The sequence below is a fragment of the Carcharhinus amblyrhynchos genome, chromosome 11, assembly GCF_965287045.1.
Source record: "Carcharhinus amblyrhynchos chromosome 11, sCarAmb.v2.hapA, whole genome shotgun sequence".
NCBI classification, from domain to species: domain Eukaryota; kingdom Metazoa; phylum Chordata; class Chondrichthyes; order Carcharhiniformes; family Carcharhinidae; genus Carcharhinus; species Carcharhinus amblyrhynchos.
Window position 1 is genome coordinate 96,989,885 of NC_137334.1, and position 24,389 is coordinate 97,014,273.

At 46.2% G+C, this 24,389-nt stretch overlaps 1 protein-coding gene across 8 annotated transcripts in view; it reads right to left on the bottom strand.

Moving 5' to 3' along the window:
• Positions 1 to 24,389, bottom strand: part of LOC145350376 (SNF2 related chromatin remodeling annealing helicase 1-like) — a 98,778-nt gene that overhangs the window by 34,238 nt on the left and 40,151 nt on the right. For 7 of the 8 annotated variants that reach the window (XR_013888174.1, XM_080199647.1, XM_080199646.1 and 4 more), the window contains 6 exons: positions 21,508 to 21,691; positions 19,486 to 19,636; positions 7,723 to 7,884; positions 4,813 to 4,878; positions 3,317 to 3,457; positions 2,817 to 3,035 (listed from right to left, as the gene is read on the bottom strand). Coding sequence is in view for 7 of the 8 variants with exons in the window: in XM_080199647.1 (XP_080055773.1) it covers positions 2,817 to 3,035; positions 3,317 to 3,457; positions 4,813 to 4,878; positions 7,723 to 7,884; positions 19,486 to 19,636; positions 21,508 to 21,691 (923 nt within the window). In the remaining variant the exon portion in view is untranslated. The remainder of the gene's footprint in view (positions 1 to 2,816; positions 3,036 to 3,316; positions 3,458 to 4,812; positions 4,879 to 7,722; positions 7,885 to 19,485; positions 19,637 to 21,507; positions 21,692 to 24,389) is intronic. The other variant, XM_080199648.1, reaches the window with a different exon arrangement.

Genomic DNA, 24,389 nt, shown 5'->3' on the forward strand with positions numbered 1-24,389 from the left:
TCCCCAAAAACTCCTGCCATTGCTGTGCCACTGTCTTCCCTGCTAGGCTCCCTTTCCAATCAACAATGGCCAGCTCCTTCCTCATGTCTTTGTAGTTACCTTTATTTAACTGTATCTCTGACTCCAGCTTCTCCCTGGTTGCTCATTCCCCCCCCTCAACAGAACCTCTTACCTAGTTCTACCTATGCTGTTGGTACCTACATGAATCATGACTGCTAAATCCCCTGCCTCACACTCAGGCCCCTCTCCACCCCCAAGCAGATGTTCTGAACCCGCACTAGGCAAACAACATAATTTTCTTGCAATAAAAATGTACCCTATAGCTACTACATTCAATCTCCCCCACACCCGAATGGCTTCCTGTACACAGTGCATGATCAGATTGCTCATCCACCCTGAAGCCTTTCACCTATACAGGTTGCAGGAATTTCAAACATAACTGGAAAGTTGCAAAGGTTCTGCCACCTCTACCCTCAGGGTCCCCATACCTGTCTCACTCTCAGTCACAGCTCCTTGTTCCTGATCAAATCAGTAGACCTTAACCCAAGGAGTGTGACTGCTTCCTGTACAAAACGTCCACGTAACATTCCTCTGTCCTGACACATTGCGGTGTCTGCAGCTCGGCCTCCAGCTCAATGTCTCTGGGCTAAAATTCCTCAAGTTGCAGACACCTTTGCCCTAGGTCACACCTGCATTCAGGGGCTTCCACACTCATGACACATTACCTGCCCTGATATCTTTGTTACATGTTAAATTTATTTTGGTACTTATTTTCTAATAAGATTGAGTAGAATGGGCCTGTACTCGGAGTTTAGAAGGCTGAGGGGTAATCTTATAGAGACATACAAGATAATGAAGGGGCTAGACAGGGCAGAAGCAGAGAGATTACTTCCACTTAGAATGGAAACAAGAACTAGGGGGCACAGCCTCAAAATAAGGGGGAGTCAATTTAGAACAGAGTTGAGGAGGAACAACTTCTCCCGGAGGGTGGTAAATCTTTGGAATTCTCTGCCCACTGAAGCAGTGGAGGCTACCTCATTAAATGTGTTTAAGTCACAGATACATAGATTTTTGACCAATAAGGGAATTAAGGGTTATGGGGAGAAAGCGGGAAAGTGGAACTGAACCACTATCAGATCAGCCATGATCTTATTGAATGGCGGGGCAGGCTCGAGGGGCTAAGTGACCTACTCCTGCTTCTTACGTTCTTATGTAATAACTACTACTAATCTCAATGACCTTTACAGATGCTAGTAAACATTAGTGACTAATAAAACTGTACAATTACTAATAAATTACACTGTTTTGAAGATACCCTTTGCGTAAAATACATCCCCGGCATATCTGTACTGAACCTTGCCCCTCTCATGTTAAATTTGTGACCCTTTGTGTTTGTCATTTCTGACCTGGGAAAAAGCTTCCAACTGTTCACCCTATCTATGCCCTTCATAATTTTATAAACTTCTATTAGGTCACCCCTCAACTCCACCTTTCTACGAAGAACAATCCTAGTTTACTCAATCTCTCCTCATAGCTAAGACCCTCCATACCAGGCAACGTCCCGGTAAACCTTTTCTGCACTCTCTCCAAAGCCTCTACATCCTTCTGGTAGTGTGGCGACCAGAACTGGATGCAGTATTCCAAATGTGGCCTAACCAACGTTCTACATAGCTGCAACATCATAAGCCAACTTTTATACTCTATGCCCCATTCAATAAAGGCAAGCATGCCATATGCCTTCTTCACCACCTTTTCCAGCTGTGCTGCCACCTTTAAGGATCAGTGGACTCACGCCCCCAGGTCCCTCTGTGTGTCTGTACTCCTGATGGTTCTGCCATTTATTGTATAACTCCCCCCTACATTAGATCTACCAAAATGCTTCACTTCGCATTTATCTGGATTAAATTCCATCTGCCATTTCTCCATCCAATTTTCCAGCCTATCTATATCCTGCTGTATTCTCTGACAATGTTCATCACTATTCACATCTCCAACAATCTTTGTGTCGTCTGCAAACTTACTGATCACACCAGCTACATCTTCTTCAAATCATTTATATGTACCACAAACAGCAGAGGTCCCAGTACAGAGCCCTGCAGAACACCGCTAGTCATAGACCTCCAATTAGAAAAGGACCTCTCCACTGCTATCCTGTGTCTTCTTATGGCCAAGCTAGTTCGGAATCCAGTTAGCTAGTTCACCCTTGATCCCGTGTGAGTTAGCCTTTTGCACCAGCCTGCCATGAGGGACATGGTCAAATGCTTTGCTAAAATCCACGTAGACGACATCCACGGCCCTTCCCTCATCAATCATTTTTGTCACCTCCTCAAAAAACTCAATCAAATTCGTGAGGCATGACCTCCCTTGTACAAAACCATGTTGTCTATTGCTAATGAGACTATTCTGTTCTAAATGTGTATAGATCCTATCTCGAATCTTCTCCAACAATTTTCCTACCATGGGCATCAAGCTCATTGGCCTATAATTACCTGGGTTATCCTTGCTACCCTTCTTAAATAACAGGGCCACATTTGCTATCCTCCAATCTTCTGGGTCCAATGAAGAAACCAAGATTTCTGTTAGATGCCCAGCAATTTCATCTCGTCTCCCGCAGTAATCTAGGGCAGATGCCATCTGGCTCCTGACTCCCCCAAGCCAGGCCACCATCTACAAGGCACAAGTCCAGAGTGTGATGGAATACTCCCCACTTTCCTCAAAACTGTCAACGAACTTGTGTTTCACACCATTAACCTCACTAATCTGCATCAGCAACCGATGTACTTAGTGAGCGCTTTATGACCTCAACTGACACCAACCGTTTTGTGGTCTTTTGTCATCTCTCTGGCTGCTGCTTCCAATGCTGCTCTGGCCTTTGCACTCACAACCTCTGGCTCCACAAGCACCATCTTACGCCGCTTAGCTGGCAGCTGTGACAGAACATCCGATTTCAAGCGTCTGATCATCAGTGACTCCAGAAGCAGGAGGCGCAGTTCCAAAAGGTTGGAAGATCCCGAATAATCCCATCCCCAGGGAAACTGCCAATGATAGAGGTGAGAACATGAGCTGCTTGTGGGAGGAGGAGGAGGAGGAGGAGGAAGGCGAGAGGGAGAAGCCGAGGACTGGGGAAGGAGAAGGAGGGGAAGACAGAACTGGGGAAATGAGTGGGGGGGGGGGGGGGGGGGGGGAAGAGAAAGGAATGAGGGGTGAAGAAAGGGACGAGGGGGAGAAAGGGACGAGGTTGAAAGAAAGGGCGAGGTGCAAGTGGCTTGGGTTGAATGATTGTGGGTACCATATCCATGAGCTGATGGTAAATCACCTGCTTCGCAGCACAGTAACGCATCCCAAAATCGTGGAAGTTGGTGAAGAGTTTGGGCCGGAGCACAGTGATCTGGCTGTAGAGCTCTGCTGGCCTGGACATAGCTGGGGTTCCAGACAGAAGAATGAGTCTCTTTGCAGCCTGGGAAAAGATCAGCAACAGCAGTATGTCTCAGCACACTGGCCACATCATTCCTCTCTGGCCCTCCAGCCAAAACTGTAGCAATGACGAGAAACAACCAGAGACAATCTATTTAAATACTGTGTGAGATAAAACATGACACACCACACTCCATTCAGGTAGGTAGAGAAGGGCTGCAAAACTTGGTGGGAATGAGAGTGGTGAGGAGGAGGTAAAGAGGCTCCAAGGTGATTTAGACAAGTTGAGCGAGTTTGCAAATACACAGTAGGTGCAGTATAATGTGGATCAATGTGAAGTTATCCAACTTGATGGAAAAGCAGAATGGCAGAGTATTATTTAAATCATGTTAGATTGTCTTTTGGGTGAAAGAATTGTTATGAGGAGAGACTGGGTTGATTGGAGTATTGTGTGCAGTTTTGGTGTCCTTATCTGAGGAAGGATGTCCTTGCTTTAGAGGGAGTACAGCAATGGTTTACCAGGCTGATTCCTGGGATGGTGGGATTGTCATATGAGGAGAGATTAAGTCAGTTAGGATTATATTCACTGTATTTAGAAGAGTGAGAGGGGATCTCATACAAACTTATAACATTCGAACCGCGTCAGACAAGGTAGGTTCAGAAAGACTGTTTCTGGTGGTGGGGGAGTCCAGAACTAGGGGTTATAGTTTGAGGATAAGGGGTAAACCTTTTAGAACTGAGGTGAGGAGAAATTTCTTCAGCTAGAGGTTGGTGAACGTGTGGAATTCACTCCCACAGAAAGTAGCTGAGGCCAAAATGTTGCGTGATTTCAAGAAGAAATTAGATATAGCTCTTGGGTCTAAAGGGGAGGGTGGGAGGAGCAGTTCAGGATATTGAATGCAATGGTCAGCCATGATCAAAATGAATGGTGTAACATACTCAAAGGGCTGAAGGCTCCAGTTTTTATGACTGGGCCTGTGTTCACTTGAAATTAGAAGAATGAAAAGGGGAGTCTACTTCAAATGTATAAAATTGTGACACGGTTGGACAAACTAGATGCAGGAATGTTTGTCTCCTCTAGCTGTGTGTTTAGAACAAGTGGTCAAACTCTCAGGATTATGGGGTAGGCCATTTAGGACTGAGATAAGGAGAAATTTCTTCCCACAAGAGGCTGGTGAACTTGTGGAGTTCTCTACCACTGAAATGTGTGGAGGCCAAATCATTGAATATATCCAGAAGTGCCTAGAGGTCTGGTGGGATAATGGGCATATTGTATTGAAGTATAGAATCAGATATGATTATACCGAATTATGAAAGGGCCGAATGAAACACAGAAAATAGAAGCAAGCATTGGCCAATGACTTACAGATCGGGTCACCTTCCAACATAGGGACGCACCTGAAGGAGGGGACGGGCAGCTTTCCATCGGGCAGTCTTCATGTTCTTCAGAAAATGAGATTCATCCTAAAACGTACATGGGAGAAACAGAGTTACAAGTCTTTGAAGCAGAATGAAAGAAAGAGTAAAATGAGTCTGAGTGTCACCCTTATCAGTCAGATACAGGTCTAAACGCCAAATTGGCATGAACGTAACTCTGTTTAAAAAAAAACTGATTGAAAAATTCAGGTTTTGCCCGAGAGAGTTGGAGACTAGCTCAGCAAGCCCAACAAATCTCAACAGGACAGTCTACTCATACACCAATACTATCAGAAGAAAATGGGTTAGAGACAGACACAGACACAGACAGACAAGAGGCTGCGTACAGCTGCAAGCCTTTATGATAAACATCAACAGGCAACCAATGTCCAATAACAGGATCTCACCAACGAGTACCTGATGATTAGTAACATGGGAAGAGAATGGGACAGTGAGGTTATTTGGATACGCCACTTATTTGGAGTAGGTCAAACAGCCTCCACTTCTGTCTCATTAGTCTTTCGTTTAATAGCCCACACCATCAGGAACAGATTAACTGTTTATTCATCTTATATGCAGCTTAACATCTACACACACTGGTTGAATAAACTGAATAAACTAGGCTTGTACTCATTAGAGTTTAGAGGAATGAGGGGAGATCTCATTGAGACGTATAAGATGATGAATGGGATGGATAGGATAGAGGTGGAGAGACTCTTCCCGCTCAGAAAGGACAGTAGGACTAGAGGGCACAGCCTCAAGATAAAGGGGGCGCGGTTTAGAACGGAGTTGAGGAGGAACTTCTTCACTCAAAGGGTGGTGAATCTCTGGAATTCTCTGCCCGTTGAAGTGGTGGAGGCTGCCTCGCTAAATATTTTTAAGACGCGGGTTGATGGGTTTTTGATAAGAGAGGGGATTAAGGGTTATGGGGAGAGGGCGGGAATGTGGAACTGAGCAGCGACAGATCAGCCATGATCTTATTGAATGGCGGGGCAGGCTCAAAGGGCTAGATGGCCTACTCCTGCTCCTATTTCTTATGTTATGATTTGATTTGATTCGATTTATTATTGCCACATGTTTTAGTACACAGTGTAAAGTATTATTTCTTGCACACTATACCAACAAAGCATACCGTACATAGAGTACACTGGGGTGAAGGAAAGCAGAGAGTGCAGAATATAGTGGTGCAGTCACAGATAATACAGAACATAGAACATTACAGCCCTCGATGTTGCGCCGACCAGTGGAACCAATCTAATGACCCTCTAACCTAAACTATTCCAATGTTATCCATATGCCTATCCACTGACCACTTGAACGCCGTTAAAGTTGGTGAGTCTACAACTGCTGCAGGCAGGGCATTCCACGCCCTTACTACCCTCTGAGTAAAGAACCTACCTCTGACATCCATTCTATAATTACCACCCCTCAATTTAAAGCTACGTCCCCTCGTGTTAGCCATCACCATCCGAGGAAAAAGGCTCTCACTGTCCACCCTATCCAATCCTTTGATCATCTTGTATGCCTCAATCAGGTCACCTCGTAACCTCCTTCTCTCCAATGAAAATAACTTCAAGTCCCTCAGCCTTTCCTCATAAGACCTTCCCACCATACCAGGCAACATCCTGGTAAACCTCCTCTGCACCCTTTCCAATGCCTCCACATCTTTCTTATAATGCAGCAACCAGAACTGTACGCAATACTCCAAGTGCGGCCGCACCAGAGTTTTGTACAGTTGCAACATGACCTCACGGCTCCGAAATTCAATCCCTCTACCAATAAAAGCTAACACACCGTACGCCTTCTTAACAACCTTATCAACCTGGGTGCCAACTTTCAGGGAGCTACGCACACGTACCCCGAGATCTCTCTGCTCGTCAACACTACTAAGAGTCCTTCCATTAGCCCTATATTCTGTAATCCTGTTACTCTTAACGAAGTGAATCACATCACACTTTTCCGTATTAAACTCCATCTGCCACCTCTCGGCCCAGCTCTGCAGATTATCAATGTCCCTCTGCAATCTGTAACATCCATCCTCACTGTCTACAGCTCCTCCAACTTTGGTGTCGTCAGCAAATTTACTAATCCATCCTTCTACACCCTCATCTAGGTCATTTATAAAAATGACAAACAGCAGTGGCCCCAAAACAGATCCCTGAGGTACACCACTTGTAACTGAAGATAAGGTGGAGAGATAGATCAGCTTCGTTTATGGTGGTGCATTCAAAACTCTGATGGCAGCAGGGAAGAAACTGTTCTTGAGTCAGTTGGTACGTGACCTCAGACTTCTGTATCATTTTCCCCCCGAGGAAGAAGTTGGAAGAGAGAATGTCCAGGGTATGTGGAGTCCTTAATTATGCTGGCTGCTTTTCTGAGACAGCGAAAAGTGTAGACAGAATCGACAGATGAGAAGATAGTTTGCGTGACAGACCGGGTTACATTCACAACCCTTTGTGAAGAGGTCTGGTGGGAGAATGGGTGGTTTCTCGCAGTTTTGGTCAGAGCAGGAGACAGGCCAAGCTGGGATACAATCAGAAAGAATGGTTTCTAGAGTGCACCCGTAAAAGTTGGAGAGAGTCATAGTGGACATATAGAATTTCATTAGCCTCCTGAGAAAATAGAAGCATCGGTGGGCTTTCTTAACTATAGTATCCGTTATGTCACTGGTATTGATATGTACCACAGCCAAAGGCTGTTCAGCCTCCCCCTCCAGCTGCTCTAACAGTATTACCCTGGGTCTCTGGATTACTCATCAGTGACGATTGTCACTGTCACTGGGCTACCACCTGCCCACTGCTGCAGTCTGTTGCTCAGCGAATACTGCCCCTGGGTCTCACATGGTTGTCATTTGCTAGAAGCACCTCAAGAGGAATAAAGTAAAGTACTTACAACAATGATGACCTGGAAGTGTCTCTTCATCAGGTGATTGTGGAGTTTGGAAAGTAGGTCGTAGCTGACAATACTGACAAGGGAGGAGTTTAACCGATCTTTCCCTGTCAGTATAACATCAATATTTTCAGCCTCTAGTGAAGGCAACCAGCAGCTGAAAGCCTGCAGGAACAAAAGTTATGATACTAGCTTGAACGGCCTAATCCAAAGACTACATCATAACATAGTAATAGTGACGACCAAATCCATTGCACTCACATTCCTGGGGTCCCCGCAAGCACCGGCACATCCCCGGGAGGGCCCCCGCAAGCACCGGCACATCCCCGGGAGGGCCCCCGCAAGCACCGGCACATCCCCGGGAGGGCCCCCGCAAGCACCGGCACATCCCCGGGCATCCCTTAAAGCACCGACAGATTGCATTTTGGGAGGTCTAATAAGGATATACACAATGAACTGTTGGTTCCTCGGTGTACTGGGGAACAAAGGGACCTTGTGTGCAAATCTACAGATCCCTGAAGGTGGCTGTACAAGTAGAAAGGATGGCAAAGGCAGCATATAGAATGCTTGCCTTCATTCACCGGGTATAGATTATAGGGGCAGGGAGGTTTTGGTACAAATTTATAAAACATTGATTAGGTCACAGATGAAATATTGCAGTTCTAGTCACCACACTTTCAGAAGGACATGAGTGCACTGGCAAGGATACAGAGGAGATTCACCAGGATGTTGCCCAGGATGGAAAGTCTGAGGAGACTGGACAGACTGGGTTTGTTTTCCCTAGAGCAGAGGAGGCTGAGGGGGGAATCTGATAGAGGTATTACAAAATTGTGAGGGGCATAGATAGGGTAGATTGTAAGATCCTTTTCCCCATGGCATTGGCATCAAAGTCAGAGGGCAGAGTTTATGGTGAGGCATAAATGGTTTAAAGCAGATCTGAGGAAAGATGGTTTCATACAGAGGGTGGCACAGCAGAGGGTAAAGTAAAACAAAATTTATTTATTATTCACAAGTAAGGTTTACATTAACACTGCAATGAAGTTACTGTGAAATTCCCCTAGTCGCCACAGTCCGACGCCTGTTCGGGTCAATGCACCTGACCAGCACATCTTTCAGCATGTGGAAAGAAACCCACACAGACATGGAGAGAATGTGCAAATTCCACATGGATATTTATCCAAGCCAGGAACCAAACCCAGGCCCCTGTGCTAACAACTGTGCTACTGCATCACCCAAGGGTGGTGGAGGCAGGGACTCTCATAGTACTTAAGAACATCTGGGTGAGCACTTAAATCACCAAGGAACAGTAAACTATGGATAAGTGCTGGTAAATGAGATTAGTGTAGATTGATATTTGATGGTTGACACAGGCATGGTAGGTTGAAGAGCCGGTTTCTGTGCTATATGACTGACTAGTCAAGCAGTAACCTCATGAAATCATACCTTATGGCTAATGTCTCAGTCACCACCATCCCTATTCATCAGTATGTTAAATCCTATCCCAACAGCAGGACAGACCCAGCAGAGGTGACGTCACAGTGGTAATGTTGGAGAAAAATGTAACTAGTTTGATTAGTAAGTTTGCGGATGACACAAAAGGTTGGCGGATTTGCAGTTAGCGATGAAGACCAGAGGTTACAGCAGGACATAGGGGTTGGAGACTTGGGCGGAGAGATGGAAGATGGATTTAATCCGGACAAATGTGGGGTAATGCATTTTGGAAGGTCTAATACAGATAGCAAATATACAGTAAATGGCAGAACCTTTAAGAGTATTGATAGGCGAAGTGATCTGGGTGTACAGGTACACAGGTCACTAAAAATGGCAATGCAGGTGGAGAAGGTAATCAAGAAGGCATACGGCAGGCGTGCCTTCATCGGCTGGGTGCTGAGTTTAAAAATTGGCAAGTCATGTTGCAGCTTTATAGAACCTTAGGCCGCACTTGGAGTATTTCGTTCAAATCTGGTTGGCACATTACTAAAAACTTGGGGGGGGCTTTGGAAAGGGTACAAAAAAGATTTACCAGGATGTTGCCTGGTATGTAAGGCATTAGCTATGAGGGGAGGTTGGAGAAACTTGGTTTGTTCTCACTGGAGCGACGGAGGTTGAGGGGTGACCTGATAGAAGTCTACAAGACCATGAGAGGTATGGACAGAATTGATTGAAGCTTTTTCCCAGGGTGGAAGAGTCAATTCTAGGGAGCACAGGTTTAAGGTGCAAGGAGCAAGATTTAAAGGAGATATATGAGCACGGTAGCACTGCTGCTTCACAGCGCCAGGGACCTGGGTTTGATTCCTGGCTTGGGTCACTGTCTATATGCAGTTTGCACACTGTCCTCGTGTCTGCGTGGCTTTCCTCCAGGTGCTCCGGTTTCCTCCCACAATCCAAAGATGTGTGGGTTAGGTTGATTGGCCATACTAAAATTGCCCCTTAGCATCCTGAAATGCATAGGTTAGAGGGATTAGCAGGTAAATATGTAGGGATATGGGGGTAGGGCCTCGGTGGGATTGTGGTCAGTGCAGACTCGATGGGCCAAATGGCCTCTTTCTGCACTGTAGGGTTTCTATGATTCTACGTTTTACACAGAGGGTGGTGGGTGCCTGGAACTCGTTGCCAGGAGAGGTAGTGGAAGTGGATACAGTAGTGACTTTTAAGGGGCATCTGGACAAATACATGAATAGGATGGGAAGAGAGAGATATGGTCCCCAGAAGGGTAGGGGGTTTTAGTTAAGTCAGGCAGCATAGTCGGTGCTGGCTTGGAGGGCCGAAAGGCCTGTTCCTGTGCTGTATTTTCTTTGTTCTTTGATATCTAGTTGGGAGTTGCCCTGGTAGTCCTCAACATCAACTCTGGACCCCATGAAGGCTTATGGCACCAGCTCTAACAACCATGTATCGTCCCCTGAAAATACTTCAACAGTCCTAGAGGACTAGTAGTGCCCCTAGCCAAGCTGTTCCAGTAAAACTACAACATTGGCATCTACCCAGCAATGTGGAAAATTGCCCACTTGTGCTCTGTGCACAAAAAAGGAAGACAATTCAACTTAGCTCCATCAGCGTACTCTCAGTCATCAAAGTGGTGGAAGGGGGTCATCGACACTGCTATCAAGCAGCACTTACTTCCCAATAACCAACTCATTCACATTCAGTTTGTCTTTCACCAGAATCACTCAACTCCTGACCTTATTACAGGCTTAGTTCAAACATGGATAAAACAGCTAACCTCGAGGAGTGAATTTAAAGTGACAGGCCTGGACATCAAGGCTGTATTTGACCAAGTGTACCATCCAGGAGTCCTGACAGAACTGGAGTTGATGGAAATCAGGGGAAAACTTTCCACTGGTTATCGTTGTGGCAAACAGGAAGATGGTTGTGGTGATTGGAGGGCAATCATCTCAGTCCCAGGACATCACTGTAGGAGTCCCTCAGGGTTGTGCCCTAGGCTGAATCACCTTTGGGTCCTCCATCAGTGACCTTTCTTCCATCATAAGGTCAGAAGTGGGGACGCTCACTGATGATTGCAAAATGTTCAGTACCATTCTCAACTCCTCAGATAGTGAAGCAGTCCATGTTCAAATGCAACAAGACCCGAACAATATTCCATCTTAGGCAAACAAGTGGCAAGTAACATTCACTCCACACAAATGCCAGGAAATGACCTTCTCCAAAAAGAAAGAATCGAAACATCACCCCTTGACGTTTAATGGCATTACCACTGCTAAATCACCCACAATCAACATCCTGGGGGCTCCATTAACCAGAAAAGTGAACTGGACTAGCCATATCAACACTGTCGCGACAAGAGCAGGTCAGAGGCTATGAATCCTGCGTCGAGTAACTCACCTTCTGACTTCTCAGAGCCTGTCCAGCATCTACAAGGCATAAGTCAGGAGTGTGATGGAATACTGCCCACTTGCCCGAAAGAGTGCAGCTCCAACAATACTCAAGAAACTCAACACCATTCAGGACAAAGCAACTCATTGTTTGGCCCTCTATCAACGACCTCCAACATCTAATCCCTCCACCGCTGGCACACAGGGACAGCCATGCATACCATATACAAAATGCAAAGAACAAAAAGCAAAGAACAGTACAGCACAGGAAACAGGCCCTTCGGCTCTCCAAACCTGTGCCGCTCATTCGTTTGTATCCCTCTATTCCCAGTCTGCTCACGTGACTATCCTGCTAAGTCTTAAATGATCCCAGCGTGTCCGCCTCCACCACCCTACTTGGCAGTGCATTCCAGGCCCCCACCACCCTCTGTGTAAAAACGTCCCTCTGATATCGGAGTTATACCTCGCCCCTCTCACCATGAGCCTGTGACCCCTCACGATCACCACCTCCAGCCTGGGAAAAAGCTTCCCACTGTTCACCCTATCTATACCCTTCATAATTTTGTACACCTCTATTAGGTCTCTCCTCATTCTCCGTCTTTCCAGGGGGAACAACCCCAGTTTACCCAATCTCTCCTCATAGCTAAGACCCTCCATACCAGGCAGCATCCTGGTAAACCTCCTCTGCACTCTCTCCAAAGCCTCCACGTCCTTCTGGTAGTGTGGCGACCAGAGCTGGATGCAGTATTCCAAATGTGGCCTAACCATCGTTCTATACAGCTGCAACATCAGACTCCAGTTTTTATAGTCTATATCCTGTCCTGTAAAGGCAAGTATACCATATGCCTTCTTCACCACCTTCTCCACCTGTGCTGCCACCTTCAGGGATTTGTAGACATGCACACATAGGTCCCTCTGTGTGTCTGTATTCCTGATGGTTCTGCCATTTATTGTATAGCTCCCCCCTACATTAGTTCTTCCAAAATGCATCACTTCGCATTTATCTGGATTAAATTCCATCTGCCATTTCTCCGCCCAATTTTCCAGCCTATCTATAACCTTCTGTACTGTCCGACAATGTTCACTGCTATCAGCAAGTCCATCCATCTTTGTGTCATCTGCAAACTTGCTGATAACATCAGTTACACCTTCTTCCAAATCATTTCTATATATCACAAATAGCAGAGGTCGCAGTACAGAGCCCTGCAGAACACCACTGGTCACTGACGTCCAGCCAGTAAAAAGACCCTTTGACTCCTGTGGCCAAGCCAGTTCTCTACCCATCTAGCCACCTCTCCTTGTATCCCATGAGCCTTAACCCTTTTCACCAACCTACCATGAGGGACTTTGTCAAACGCCTTACTGAAATCTATATAGACGACATCCACGGCCTTTCCTTTGTCAACCATTTTTGTCACCTCCTCAAAAAAACCCACCAAATTTGTAAGGCACGACCTCCCTCTCACAAAACCATGCTATCTGCCACTAATGAAATTGTTCCGTTCTAAATGTGCATACATCCTGTCTCTAAGAATCTTCTCCAACAACTTCCCTACCATGGACGTCAAGCTCACCGGCCTATAATTACCTGGGTTAACCCTGCTACCCTTCTTAAAAAACAGTACCACATTCACTATCCTCCAATCCGCCATTGCACTGCAGCAACTCATCAAGGTTCCTTCTACACTTGGAATATAGTGTTCAATTCTGGTTGCCACATACCAGAAGATGTGGAAGTTTTGGAGAGGGTACAGAAAAGATTTATCAGGATGTTCCTGGTATGGAGGGCACTAGTTATGAGAGGTTGGAGAAACTTGGTTTGTTCTCACTAGAACGACAGAGGTTGAAGGGCGACCTGATTGAAGTCTACAAGATTATGAGAGGCATGGACAGAGTGGAAGAGGCAATTACTAGGGAGAATAGGTTTAAAGTGCGAGGGCCAAGGTTTAAAGGAGATTTTTAAACAGAGTTGTGGGTGCCTGGAACTCTTTGCCGGAGGAGGTAGTGAAAGCGGATACGATAGTGACTTTTCAGAAGCGTCTTGACAAATACGTGACAAGGATGCGATTAGAAGGATAGTTCAGTTGAGCAGCATGGTCAGTGCAGGTTTGGAGGGCCAAAGGGCCTGTTCTTGTGCTGTAACTTTCTTGTTCTTTGTACAGCCCCTTCCAAAGCCACAACCTCTACCACCTAGAAGGACAAGAATAATAGACACCTAGAAGTTCCTCTCCAAGCTACTCACCATCCTGACTTGGAATTACATCACCGTTCCTTCGTCAAAATCCTGGAACACTTTCTAAATGGTAGGTATACCTACACCACGTGGACAGCAGCGGTTCAAGAAGGTGGCTCACCACCATCTTCTCAAGGACAATTAGGAGCGGGCAATAAAATTGCTGCCCTAGCCAGTAACAGCCACATCCCTTGAAAGAATACAATAACAAAAACACACCTGGAGACCCCATATAAATACCAACATGCCTGGAGGCCACTATAAATACTGACATATTCCTGGAGAACCCCTGGGAATACTGACACCATTCCTGGGAGCCACCTGTAAATACTGATATGCTTCTGGGAACTGCCTGTAAATACTGACACACTTATGGAAATCTCTGCAAACACTGACACACTCCTGATGAACCCCTGTAAATCCTGACACATGCCTGGGGACCTGCTGCAAATACTAGCTCTCCCAGAGACCCACTATAAATACTACCTTACATCTAGGGACCCCCTGTAAGTACTGACACGCTCCCAGGAACATCTTAATTAATGACACACTCCTGCGGGCCCCCTTTAAGTACTGACACACACCAGAGGAACCTCTATAAATAGTGATACACTCTGGGAAATCCCATAAAGGATAACTTTATTCATTTGTGGGACATGGGCGTCGTTGGTTGGCTAACATTTAATGCCCATCCGTTAGAATCCGTGATCAAGGAGAAAATAGCAAGGCACCTTGAGGAGAATTGTTTGATAGAGCAGACGCAGCACGGTTTCGTTAAGGGGAAGTCGTGTCTGACGAATGTATTGGAGTTCTACCACAATTCGGTTACGTTCACCTTAGTGATGGAAAGGGATAGGCATGAATCTCAGGTCAGTAGTTTTAGTGGGGGAAGGGTAATTATGAGGCTATTAGGAGAGAATTAGGAAGCACAGGTTGGACTAGGAGATTACAGGGACTGGGAACGTCCGAAATGTGGAGTTTTTTCAAGGAGCAGCTACTGCGAGTCCATGATAGGTATGTCCCTGTCAGGCAAGGAGGATTTGGTAGGGCTAGGGAACCGTGGTGCACTAAAAAAGTTGATTCGTTGGTTAAAAAGAAAAAGGAGGCTTATGTTCGGATGAGACTTGAGGGCTCAGGTAGTGCATTAGAAAGCTTTAGATTGGCTAGGAGGGAGTTGAAGAGTGAGTTAAGAAGGGCTAAAAGAGGTCATGAGAAGACTTTGGCTGATAGGATTAAGGAGAATCCTAAGGCATTCTATAGGTATGTCAAGAACAGAAGGTTGGTTAGGGCAAGATTAGGGCCAGTTACAGACAGTAGAGGGAAGTTGTGTGTGGAACCGGAAGAGATTGGTGAGGCATTGAACCAATATTTCTCTTTGGTGTTCACGCAGGGGGACATGAATATAGCTGAGGAGGACACTGGGTTGCAGGGGTGTAAAATAGACAGTATTAGAGTTGATAAGGGGGATGTGCTGGATATTCCAGAGGGTTTGAAAATAGATAAGTCCCCTGGTCCAGATGGGATTTACCCTAGGATTCTCTGGGAGGCAAGAGAGGTGATTGCAGAGCCTCTGGCTCTGATCTTCAGGTCGTCGTTGGTCTCTGGTATAGCACCGGAAGATTGGAGGATAGCGAATGTTGTCCCATTATTTAAGAAGGGGAACAGAGGCTTCCCTGGGAATTATAGACCGGTGAGTCTCACTTCTGTTGTGGGCAAGGTTTTAGAAAAAATTATTAGGGATAGGATTTATAGTTATTTGGAGAGTAATGAATTGATTGGAGATAGTCAGCATGGTTTTGTAGCGGGTAGGTCGTGCCTTACTAACCTTATTGAGTTTTTTGAGGAAAGTGACCAAAGAGGTGGATGGGGGTAAGGCAGTTGACGTGGTATATATGGATTTTAGTAAGGCGTTTGATAAGATTCACCATGGTAGGCTTCTGCAGAAAATGCAGATGTATGGGATTGAGGGTAGTCTAGGAAATTGGATCAGGAATTGGCTAGCAGATAGGAGACAGAGGGTGGTGGTTGATGGTAAATATTCGTCATGGAGTTCGGTTGCGAGTGGTGTGCCTCAGGGATCTGTTTTGGGGCCACTGCTGTTTGTAATTTTTATTAATGATCTGGATGAGGGTATAGCTGGGTGGATTAGTAAATTTGCTGATGACACCAAAGTCGGAGGTGTGGTAGATTGTGAGGAAGGGTGTCATAGTTTGCAGGGAGACTTAGATAGGTTGCAGAGCTGGGCCGAGAGGTGGCGGATGGAGTTTAATGCGGAGAAGTGTGAGGTGATTCACTTTGGTAGGAATAACAGATGTGTTGAGTATAGGGCTAACGGGAGGACTTTGAATAGTGTGGATGAACAGAGGGATCTAGGTGTATGTGTACATAGAACATAGAACACTACAGCACAAACAGGCCCTTCGGCCCACGAGTTGCGCCAATCACATCAACACCTATCTATAACCCCCAATCCCATAAAACCCCATATACTCATCCGGAAGTCTTTTAAAAGACCCCAGCGAGTTCGCCTCCACCACCACTGACGGCAGCCAATTCCATTCACTCACCACCCTCTGAGTGAAAAACTTACCCCTAACATCATTTCTGTACTTTCCTCCCCGCACCTTAAACCTGTGTCCTCTCGTAGCGACCATTTCAACCCGGGGAAATAGCCTCTGAGAATCCACCCTATCTATTCCTCTCAACATTTTATAAACCTCTATCAGGTCGCCTCTCAACCTACGTCTCTCCAGGGAAAAGAGACCCAGTTCCCTCAACCTAACTTCATAAGGCATGCCTCCCAGTCCAGGCAACATCCTTGTAAATCTCCTCTGTACCCTTTCAATAGCTTCTACATCTTTCCTATAGTGAGGCAACTAGAACTGCGCACAGTACTCCAAATGAGGCCTGACAAGGGTCTTATAAAGTTGCAGCATTACCTCCCGATTCCTAAACTCAATCCCTCGATTTATGAAGGCCAGTACACCATACGCCTCCTTAACCACCTCTTCCACCTGCGAGGCCGATTTAAGAGTCATGTGGACCCGGACCCCAAGATCCTTCTGCTCCTCAACACTACCAAGACTCCTGCCCTTGATAGTGTACTCCTTCATCCCGTTGGTTCTGCCAAAATGGACGACTACGCATTTATCCGTGTTGAAGTCCATCTGCCACTTCTCCGCCCAGTCCTGCATTCTATTTATGTCCTGCTGCAACTTTTGACATCCTTCCAGACCATCCACAACACCACCGACCTTCGTGTCATCAGCGAACTTACTTACCCATCCCTCCACTTCCTCATCCAGGTCATTTATGAAAATGACAAACAGCAAGGGTCCTAGAACAGATCCCTGGGGCACTCCACTGGTGACTGACCTCCATTCAGAAAAATACCCATCCACAACCACTCTCTGCCTTCTGCAGGCAAGCCAGTTCTTGATCCACAAGGCCAAAGGCCCTTGGATCCCATGCCCTCTCACCTTCTCAAGAAGGTACATAGATCCCTGAAAGTTGCGAATCAAGTAGATAAGGTTGTTAAGAAGGCATACGGTGTCTTGGCGTTTATTGGTAGGGGAATTGAATTTAGGAGCCGCAGCGTCATGTTGCAACTGTACAAAACTCTGGTGCGGCCGCACTTGGAGTATTGTGTGCAGTTCTGGTCCCCACATTACAGGAAGGATGTGGAGGCTTTGGAGAGGGTGCAGAGGAGGTTTACCAGGATGTTGCCTAGTATGGAGGGGAGGTCCTATGAGGAGAGGCTGAGGGATTTGGGGTTGTTTTCGCTAGAAAGAAGGCGGCTAAGAGGGGATCTTACTGAAACATATAAGATGATTAGAGGTTTAGATAGGGTGGATAGTGATAGCCTTTTTCCTCGGATGGAGAAAGCTAGCACGAGGGGGCATGGCTTTAAATTAAGGGGGGGGTAGTTATAGGACGGATGTCAGGGGTAGGTTCTTTACCCAGAGGGTGGTGAGGGATTGGAATGCCCTGCCTGCTGCAGTTGTAAATGCGCCTAGTTTGGGGGCGTTTTAAGAGATCCGTGGATAGGTTTATGGACGAAAAGGGATTGGTTTAGATTAGTGGGTCAGTGTTTTTTGTTAACTGGTCGGCGCAACATCGTGGGCCGAAGGGCCTGTTCTGCGTTGTAATGTTCTATGAGGATGTGTCTAGGGCGGTGGATAGAGGAGAGCCGGTGGATGTGGTCTTTCTTGATTTTCAGAAGGCGTTTGACAAGGCGCCTCACAAGATGTTATTACAGAAGGTCAGGGGACATGGAGTTGGGGGTAGGGTGTTAGCGTGGATAGAGGATTGGCTGTCAAATAGGAGGCAGAGAGTGGGGGTCAATGGGTGCTATTCGGATTGGTAGTTGGTGACTAGTGGAGTGCCCCAGGGGTCGGTGCTGGGGCCTCAGCTATTTACCATTTACATAGATGATCTGGAGGAGGGAACCGAGTGTACGGTGTCGAAATTTGCTGATGACACCAAGATTGGTGGAACGGAAAATTGTGCGGAGGGTCTGGAGAGTCTGCAGAAGGATCTAGATAGGCTGGGCGAATGGGCCAGGAACTGGCAAATGGAATTTAATGTTGGCAAGTGCGAGGTGGTCCACTTTGGTAGGAATAATGGTAGGAAGGACTATTACTTACGTGGCGAAAAACTGCAGCAGGCGACGGTGCAGAGGGACCTCGGGGTCCTTGTGCATGAGTCGCAAAAACCCAGCCTGCAGGTGCAGCAGGTGGTCAGGAAGGCGAATGGGATGCTGGCCTTCATAGCGAGGGGGATTGAATATAAAAGTAGGGAGGTCTTGCTGCAGCTGTATAGGGCATTGGTGAGGCCGCAGCTGGAGTACTGTGTGCAGTTTTGGTCGCCGCACTTACGCAAGGATATCTTGGCCTTGGAGGGAGTGCAGAGGAGGTTTACTAGGCTGATACCGGAGTTGAGGGGGTTGAGCTATGAGGAAAAGCTGAATAAACTAGGCTTGTACTCGTTGGAGTTTAGAAGAATGAGGAGAGATCTCATTGAGACATATAAGATGATGAATGGGATGGATAGGATAGAGGTGGAGAGGCTCTTTCCGCTCAGAAAGGACAGTAGGACTAGAGGGCACAGCCTCAAGATAAAGGGGGGGCGGTTTAGAACAGAGTTGAGGAGGAACTTCTTCACTCAAAGGGTGGTGAATCTCTGGAATTCTCTGCCCGTTGAAGTAGTGGAGGCTGCCTCGCTAAATATTTTTAAGACACGGGTTGATAGGTTTTTGATAGGCAAGGGGATTAAGGGTTATGGGGAGAGGGCGGGAATGTGGATCTGAGATACGACAGATCAGCCATGATCTTATTGAATGGTGGGGCAGGCTCGAGGGGCTAGATGGCCTACTCCTGCTCCTATTTCTTATGTTCATCCTTAGTTGCCCTTGAGAAGGGATGGGTAATAAATGCTAGTCAGCCAGCAATGCCCATGTCCCATAAATGAATAAGAAGTCATATTCTCTAGGATCCACTGTAAATGCCGACCCACTCCCAGGGAATCCCTGGAACTACTTTCACACATCCAGGGGGCCCTCCATAAATACGAGATTAGCTGATCGCTCTCTCGTTCTGGCACACTGAGCCGTGAGGGCTCTATTTCATCTACTTAAGGTCTTTATGATGAAGGTGCTGAAATGAAGAAGTTGTCTCCCTCACTATGGAACACCACAACCTGTACCTGTGCCCAGGTGAATCGGACCGAGGATGGAGCAATCACGAGCACTGGCCATTCTTTGCGGTAAATTGCAGCAATACAAATGGCCTGAAGGGTCTTCCCAAGTCCCATGTCATCAGCCAAAAGCAAACGGCCTCCCCGAGATATGGCAAAACTGTGGAGACACAAAGTTTCAACAACCACATACATGTATATGTGTCAGCCATTCAGCCCATCTATCCAGGAAAACCCAGCAGCTTCTCCAACACTCTGACTGCCCCCTGAATAATCTGTGTTGTTATTGTGAATACATTATTCCACATAATGTTAAATTTAAAGGCTGTTAGGACACGAATGAACTGGCAGAAACAGTGCAAGAAGATTCCAGGATAGTTTTTAAAAGGGAAACACAAATATTTGAAAAGATTTTGGATGTGTGGAAGGGAGAAGAATGTAATTAAGGAAAGAGTGCTTCAAGTACTGGCACAAACTGATGGACGGAACAGCCTTATTCTATGAGACTCTGCATCAAACTTCCATCATTTAACAACATGTTGGTCTAAAACAGATGAGACAGCGAGAGTGCAGAGGGACCTGGGGGTCCTTGTGCACGAATTGCAAAAACCCAGTCTGCAGGTGCAGCAGGTGATCAGGAAGGCGAATGGGATGCTGGCCTTTATAGCGAGGGGGATAGAATATAAAAGTAGGGAGGTCTTGCTGCAACTGTACAGGGTACTGGTGAGGCCGCAGCTGGAGTACTGTGTGCAGTTTTGGTCGCCGCACTTGCAGAAGGATATATTGGCCTTGGAGGAAGTGCAGAGAAGGTTCACTAGGCTGATACAAGAGATGAGGGGGTTAGCCTATGAAGAGAGACTGAATAGACTGGGTCTGTATTCGTTGGAGTTTAGAAGGCTGAGGGGGGAATCTTATAAAGACGTATAAGATAATGAAGGGTATAGGTAGGGTAGAGGTAGAGAGATTCTTCCCGCTCAGAAAGGATAGCAGGACTAGAAGGCGCAGCCTCAAGGTACCGGGGGGTAGGGGTGGGGGGGGGGGTGATTTCGATCAGAGTTGAGGAGGAACTTCTTCACTCAAAGGGTGGTGAATCTCTGGAATTGAAGTGGTGGAGGATACCTCGCTGAATATATTTAAGTCACGGGTAGATGGGTTTCTAATAGACAAGGGAATTAAGGGTTATGGGGAGAAAGCAGGAAAGTGGAACTGATCCACGACAGATCAGCCATGATCTTATTGAATGGCGGGACAGGCTCGAAGGGCTAGATGGCCTACTCCTGCTCCTATTTCTTATGATGGAAAGTTAGGTGCCACAGGTGGAGTGAAAATATGAACGGTGCGCAGTTCAGGACACAGCGAGTTGGTTATGGCCCAGGAGAGTGACTAGCAGCAGTTAACCAACATTTCTTCTGCAAACCTCCCTGCCAGTTTTGGGCGCCGTACTTACGCAAGGATATTTTCGCCTTGGAGGGAGTGCAGAGGAGGTTTACTAGGCTGATGCCGGAGTTGAGGGGGTTGAGCTATGAGGAGAGGCTGAATAAACTAGGCTTGTACTCGTTAGAATTTAGAAGAATGAGGGGAGATCTCATTGAGACGTATAAGATGATGAATGGGATGGATAGGATAGAGGTGGAGAGACTCTTCCCGCTCAGAAAGGATAGTAGGACTAGGGGGCACAGCCTCAAGATAAAGGGGGGGGCGGTTTAGAACGGAGTTGAGGAGGAACTTCTTCACTCAGAGGGTGGTGAATCTCTGGAATTCTCTGCCCGTTGAAGTGGTGGAGGCTGCCTCGCTAAATATTTTTAAGACGCGGGTTGATGGGTTTTTGATAAGAAAGGGGATTAAGGGTTATGGGGAGAGGGTGGGAATGTGGAACTGAGCCACGACAGATCAGCCATGATCTTATTGAATGGCGGGGCAGGCTCGAAGGGCTAGATGGCCTACTCCTGCTCCTATTTCTTATGTTCTTATGTTCATACTGATTGATTACTGTAACTTCAAACACAGACACCAACAGACTGGAAGACTTACTTCACTCCTTCTCTCTGGAATGGCATTAGGCTATGGACGAGTTTGGAATCAACAGATGACAGATCAGCTTCTGGGATCTCCAGCAGCTCCGGACAGCTCTTTTCAAACTGGGGTAGGAAGACCTCCAGCACACCTCGCGGGAATGGCTCTATCTGCACAGCAGGGATCCTTGACAAAGCATCAACTGAAATACACACCAAGCCAGCCAACAATAAGGAAAACCATTTAAAAAATTTCAGTTGTGCATTTCACTAACTCATGGCCTGTCAAAGTGTTTTATATACAAACATACAAATTAGGAGCAGATGTAGGCCACTTGGTCCCTTGAGTCTACTCTGCCATTTAAAGTAAGGCCAATCAGGTTGTAACCTCACACTCCTATTCTCATTTACCCCCAATAATCATTCAACTCCCTTGCTTACGAAGGGTCTATTTAGCTCTGCACAGTGGGCTAGACCGCACTCTATCTTTATTAAACATATAAATCATCAAGACTATTCCATAATATTTTAAAACTGGATGTGGCTGGCTATGACACAAACAAAAAGAACTTTCTGGCATTCAGAGAAGGTGAAACCTTGTTATCTTTGAAGAGATACTAACAACCCAGTGAGATCTAGAAGACCAACTTTGAAAGAAATTACATAAAGACAATTTACATTTCTTAAGCCAGCCTGGCCAATGGAGCAGACCAGTCAGAAAGAACAAAGGAGCCATAACTTCTTTTGAAATTCTTAATGGTTGAAACATTAATAATCAAGAATTCAGACCAAGGAATTTACACCTTCTATCAAAGCAAAAGTTGAAAAGTGAGTCATTCACATCCCCGCCGCCCCCACCCCATCTCCCCTTCCAGCAGAATAGGTTACACTGTCTTACTGAACTGCCAATCAGTCTGGCACCTTCTATCAAAACAAACCACAGCTCAGAAAAGTTTAAAGTTTATTTATTACTGACACAAGTAGATTAACATTAACACTGCAATGAAGTTAATGTAAAAATCCCTGAGTCGCCACACTCCGGTGAAGGTTCAGGTACACTGAAGGGGAATTTAGCATGGCCAATGCACCTAACCAGCACACCTTTCAGACTGTGGGAGGAAAATGGAGCACCCAGAGGAAATCCACACAGACACAGGGAGAATGTGCAGGCTCCGCACAGACAGAGACCCAAGCCAGGAATTGAACCCGAGTCCCTGGCGCTGTGAGGGAGCAGTGCTAACTACTGTTCCACCATGAAAAATAGCTCTGTCCAGGTTTAAAAGCAGAAATACTGAAAAAACTCAGCAGGTCTGGCAGCATCTGGAGAGACAGAAACAAAGTTAATGTTCTGAGTCCCTCTGATTCTGCTGCAGAGTTAAAGAGGGGACGAGTGACCATAATATGGTAGAATTCTTTGTCAAGGTGGATAATGATGTAGTTGATTCTGAGGCTAGAGTCTTGAATCTCAATAAAGAAAACTATGTTATGAGTCAAGAATTGGCCATGATGGACTGGGAAACATTACTCAAAGGAAAGACAGTGGACAGGCAATGGCAGGCATTTAAGGAATGAATAGGTGAACTCCAGAAGTTATTTATTCCTGCTGGAGCAAGAGTGGTAAGAAAATTAAGTAAGTGAAACTCATCTCCAAACTCTGTAGCCTGGGCCTCAGCACCTCCCTCTGTGACTGGATCTTGAACCTCCTAACTTACAGACCACAATCAGTAAGGATAGGCAACAACATCTCCTCCACGTTAACCCTCAACACCAGTGCCCCACAAGGCTGTGTTCTTAACTCCCTGCTGTACTCCTTATACACCTATGACTGTGTGACCAAATTCCCCTCCAATGCGATTTTCAAATCTGCTGACGACCCACCGTAGTGGGTCGTATCTCAAACAATGGCGAGACAGTACAGGAATGCGTTAAAGAATCTGGTGAACTGGTGTCACAGTAATAATCTCTCCCTCAATGTCAACAAAACAAAGGAGATTATCAACTTCAGAAAGCATAAAGGAGAACGTGCCCATTTACACCAATGAGGACAAAGTAGAAAGGGTTGAGAGCTTTATGTTTTTAGGTGTCCAGATCACCAACCTGTCCTGGTCCCCCCCATGCTGACATTATAGTTAAGAAAGCCCACCAACATCTCTACTTTCTCGGAAGACGAAGGAAATTTGGCATGTCAGCTACAACTCTCAGCAACTTTTACAGATGCACCATAGAAAGCATTCTTTCTGGTTGTATCACAGCTTGGTATGGCTCCTGCCAAGACAGCAACAAACTACAAAAGGTCATGAATATAGCCCAATCCATCATGCAAAGCAGCCTCCCATCCATACACTTCCCGCTGCCTCGGCAAAGCAGCCAGCATAATTAGGGACCTCATGCACCCCGGACATTCTCTCTTCCACCATCTTCCTTCGGGAAAAAGATACAAAAGTCTAAGGACATGAATATACCAACCGACTCAAGAACAGCTTCTTCCCTGCAACTGTCAGACTTTTGAATGGACTTACCTTGCATTAAGTTTATCTTTCTCTATACCCTAGCTATGATTGTAAACTACATTCTTCACTCTCTCGTTTCCTTCTCTAGGAATGGTATGTTTTGTCTGGATAGCACGCAAGAAACAATACTTTTCAATAAATGTTAATACATGTGACAATAATACATAAAACATAGAACACTACAGCACAAACAGGCCCTTCGGCCCACGAATTGCGCCGACCACATCAACACCTACCAATCTATAGACCTATCTATAACCCCCAATCCATATACTCATCCAGGAGTCTTTTAAAAGACCCCAGCGAGTTCGCCTCCACCACCACTGACGGCAGCCGATTCCATTCACTCACCACCCTCAGTGAAAAACTTACCCCTAACATCACTTCTGTA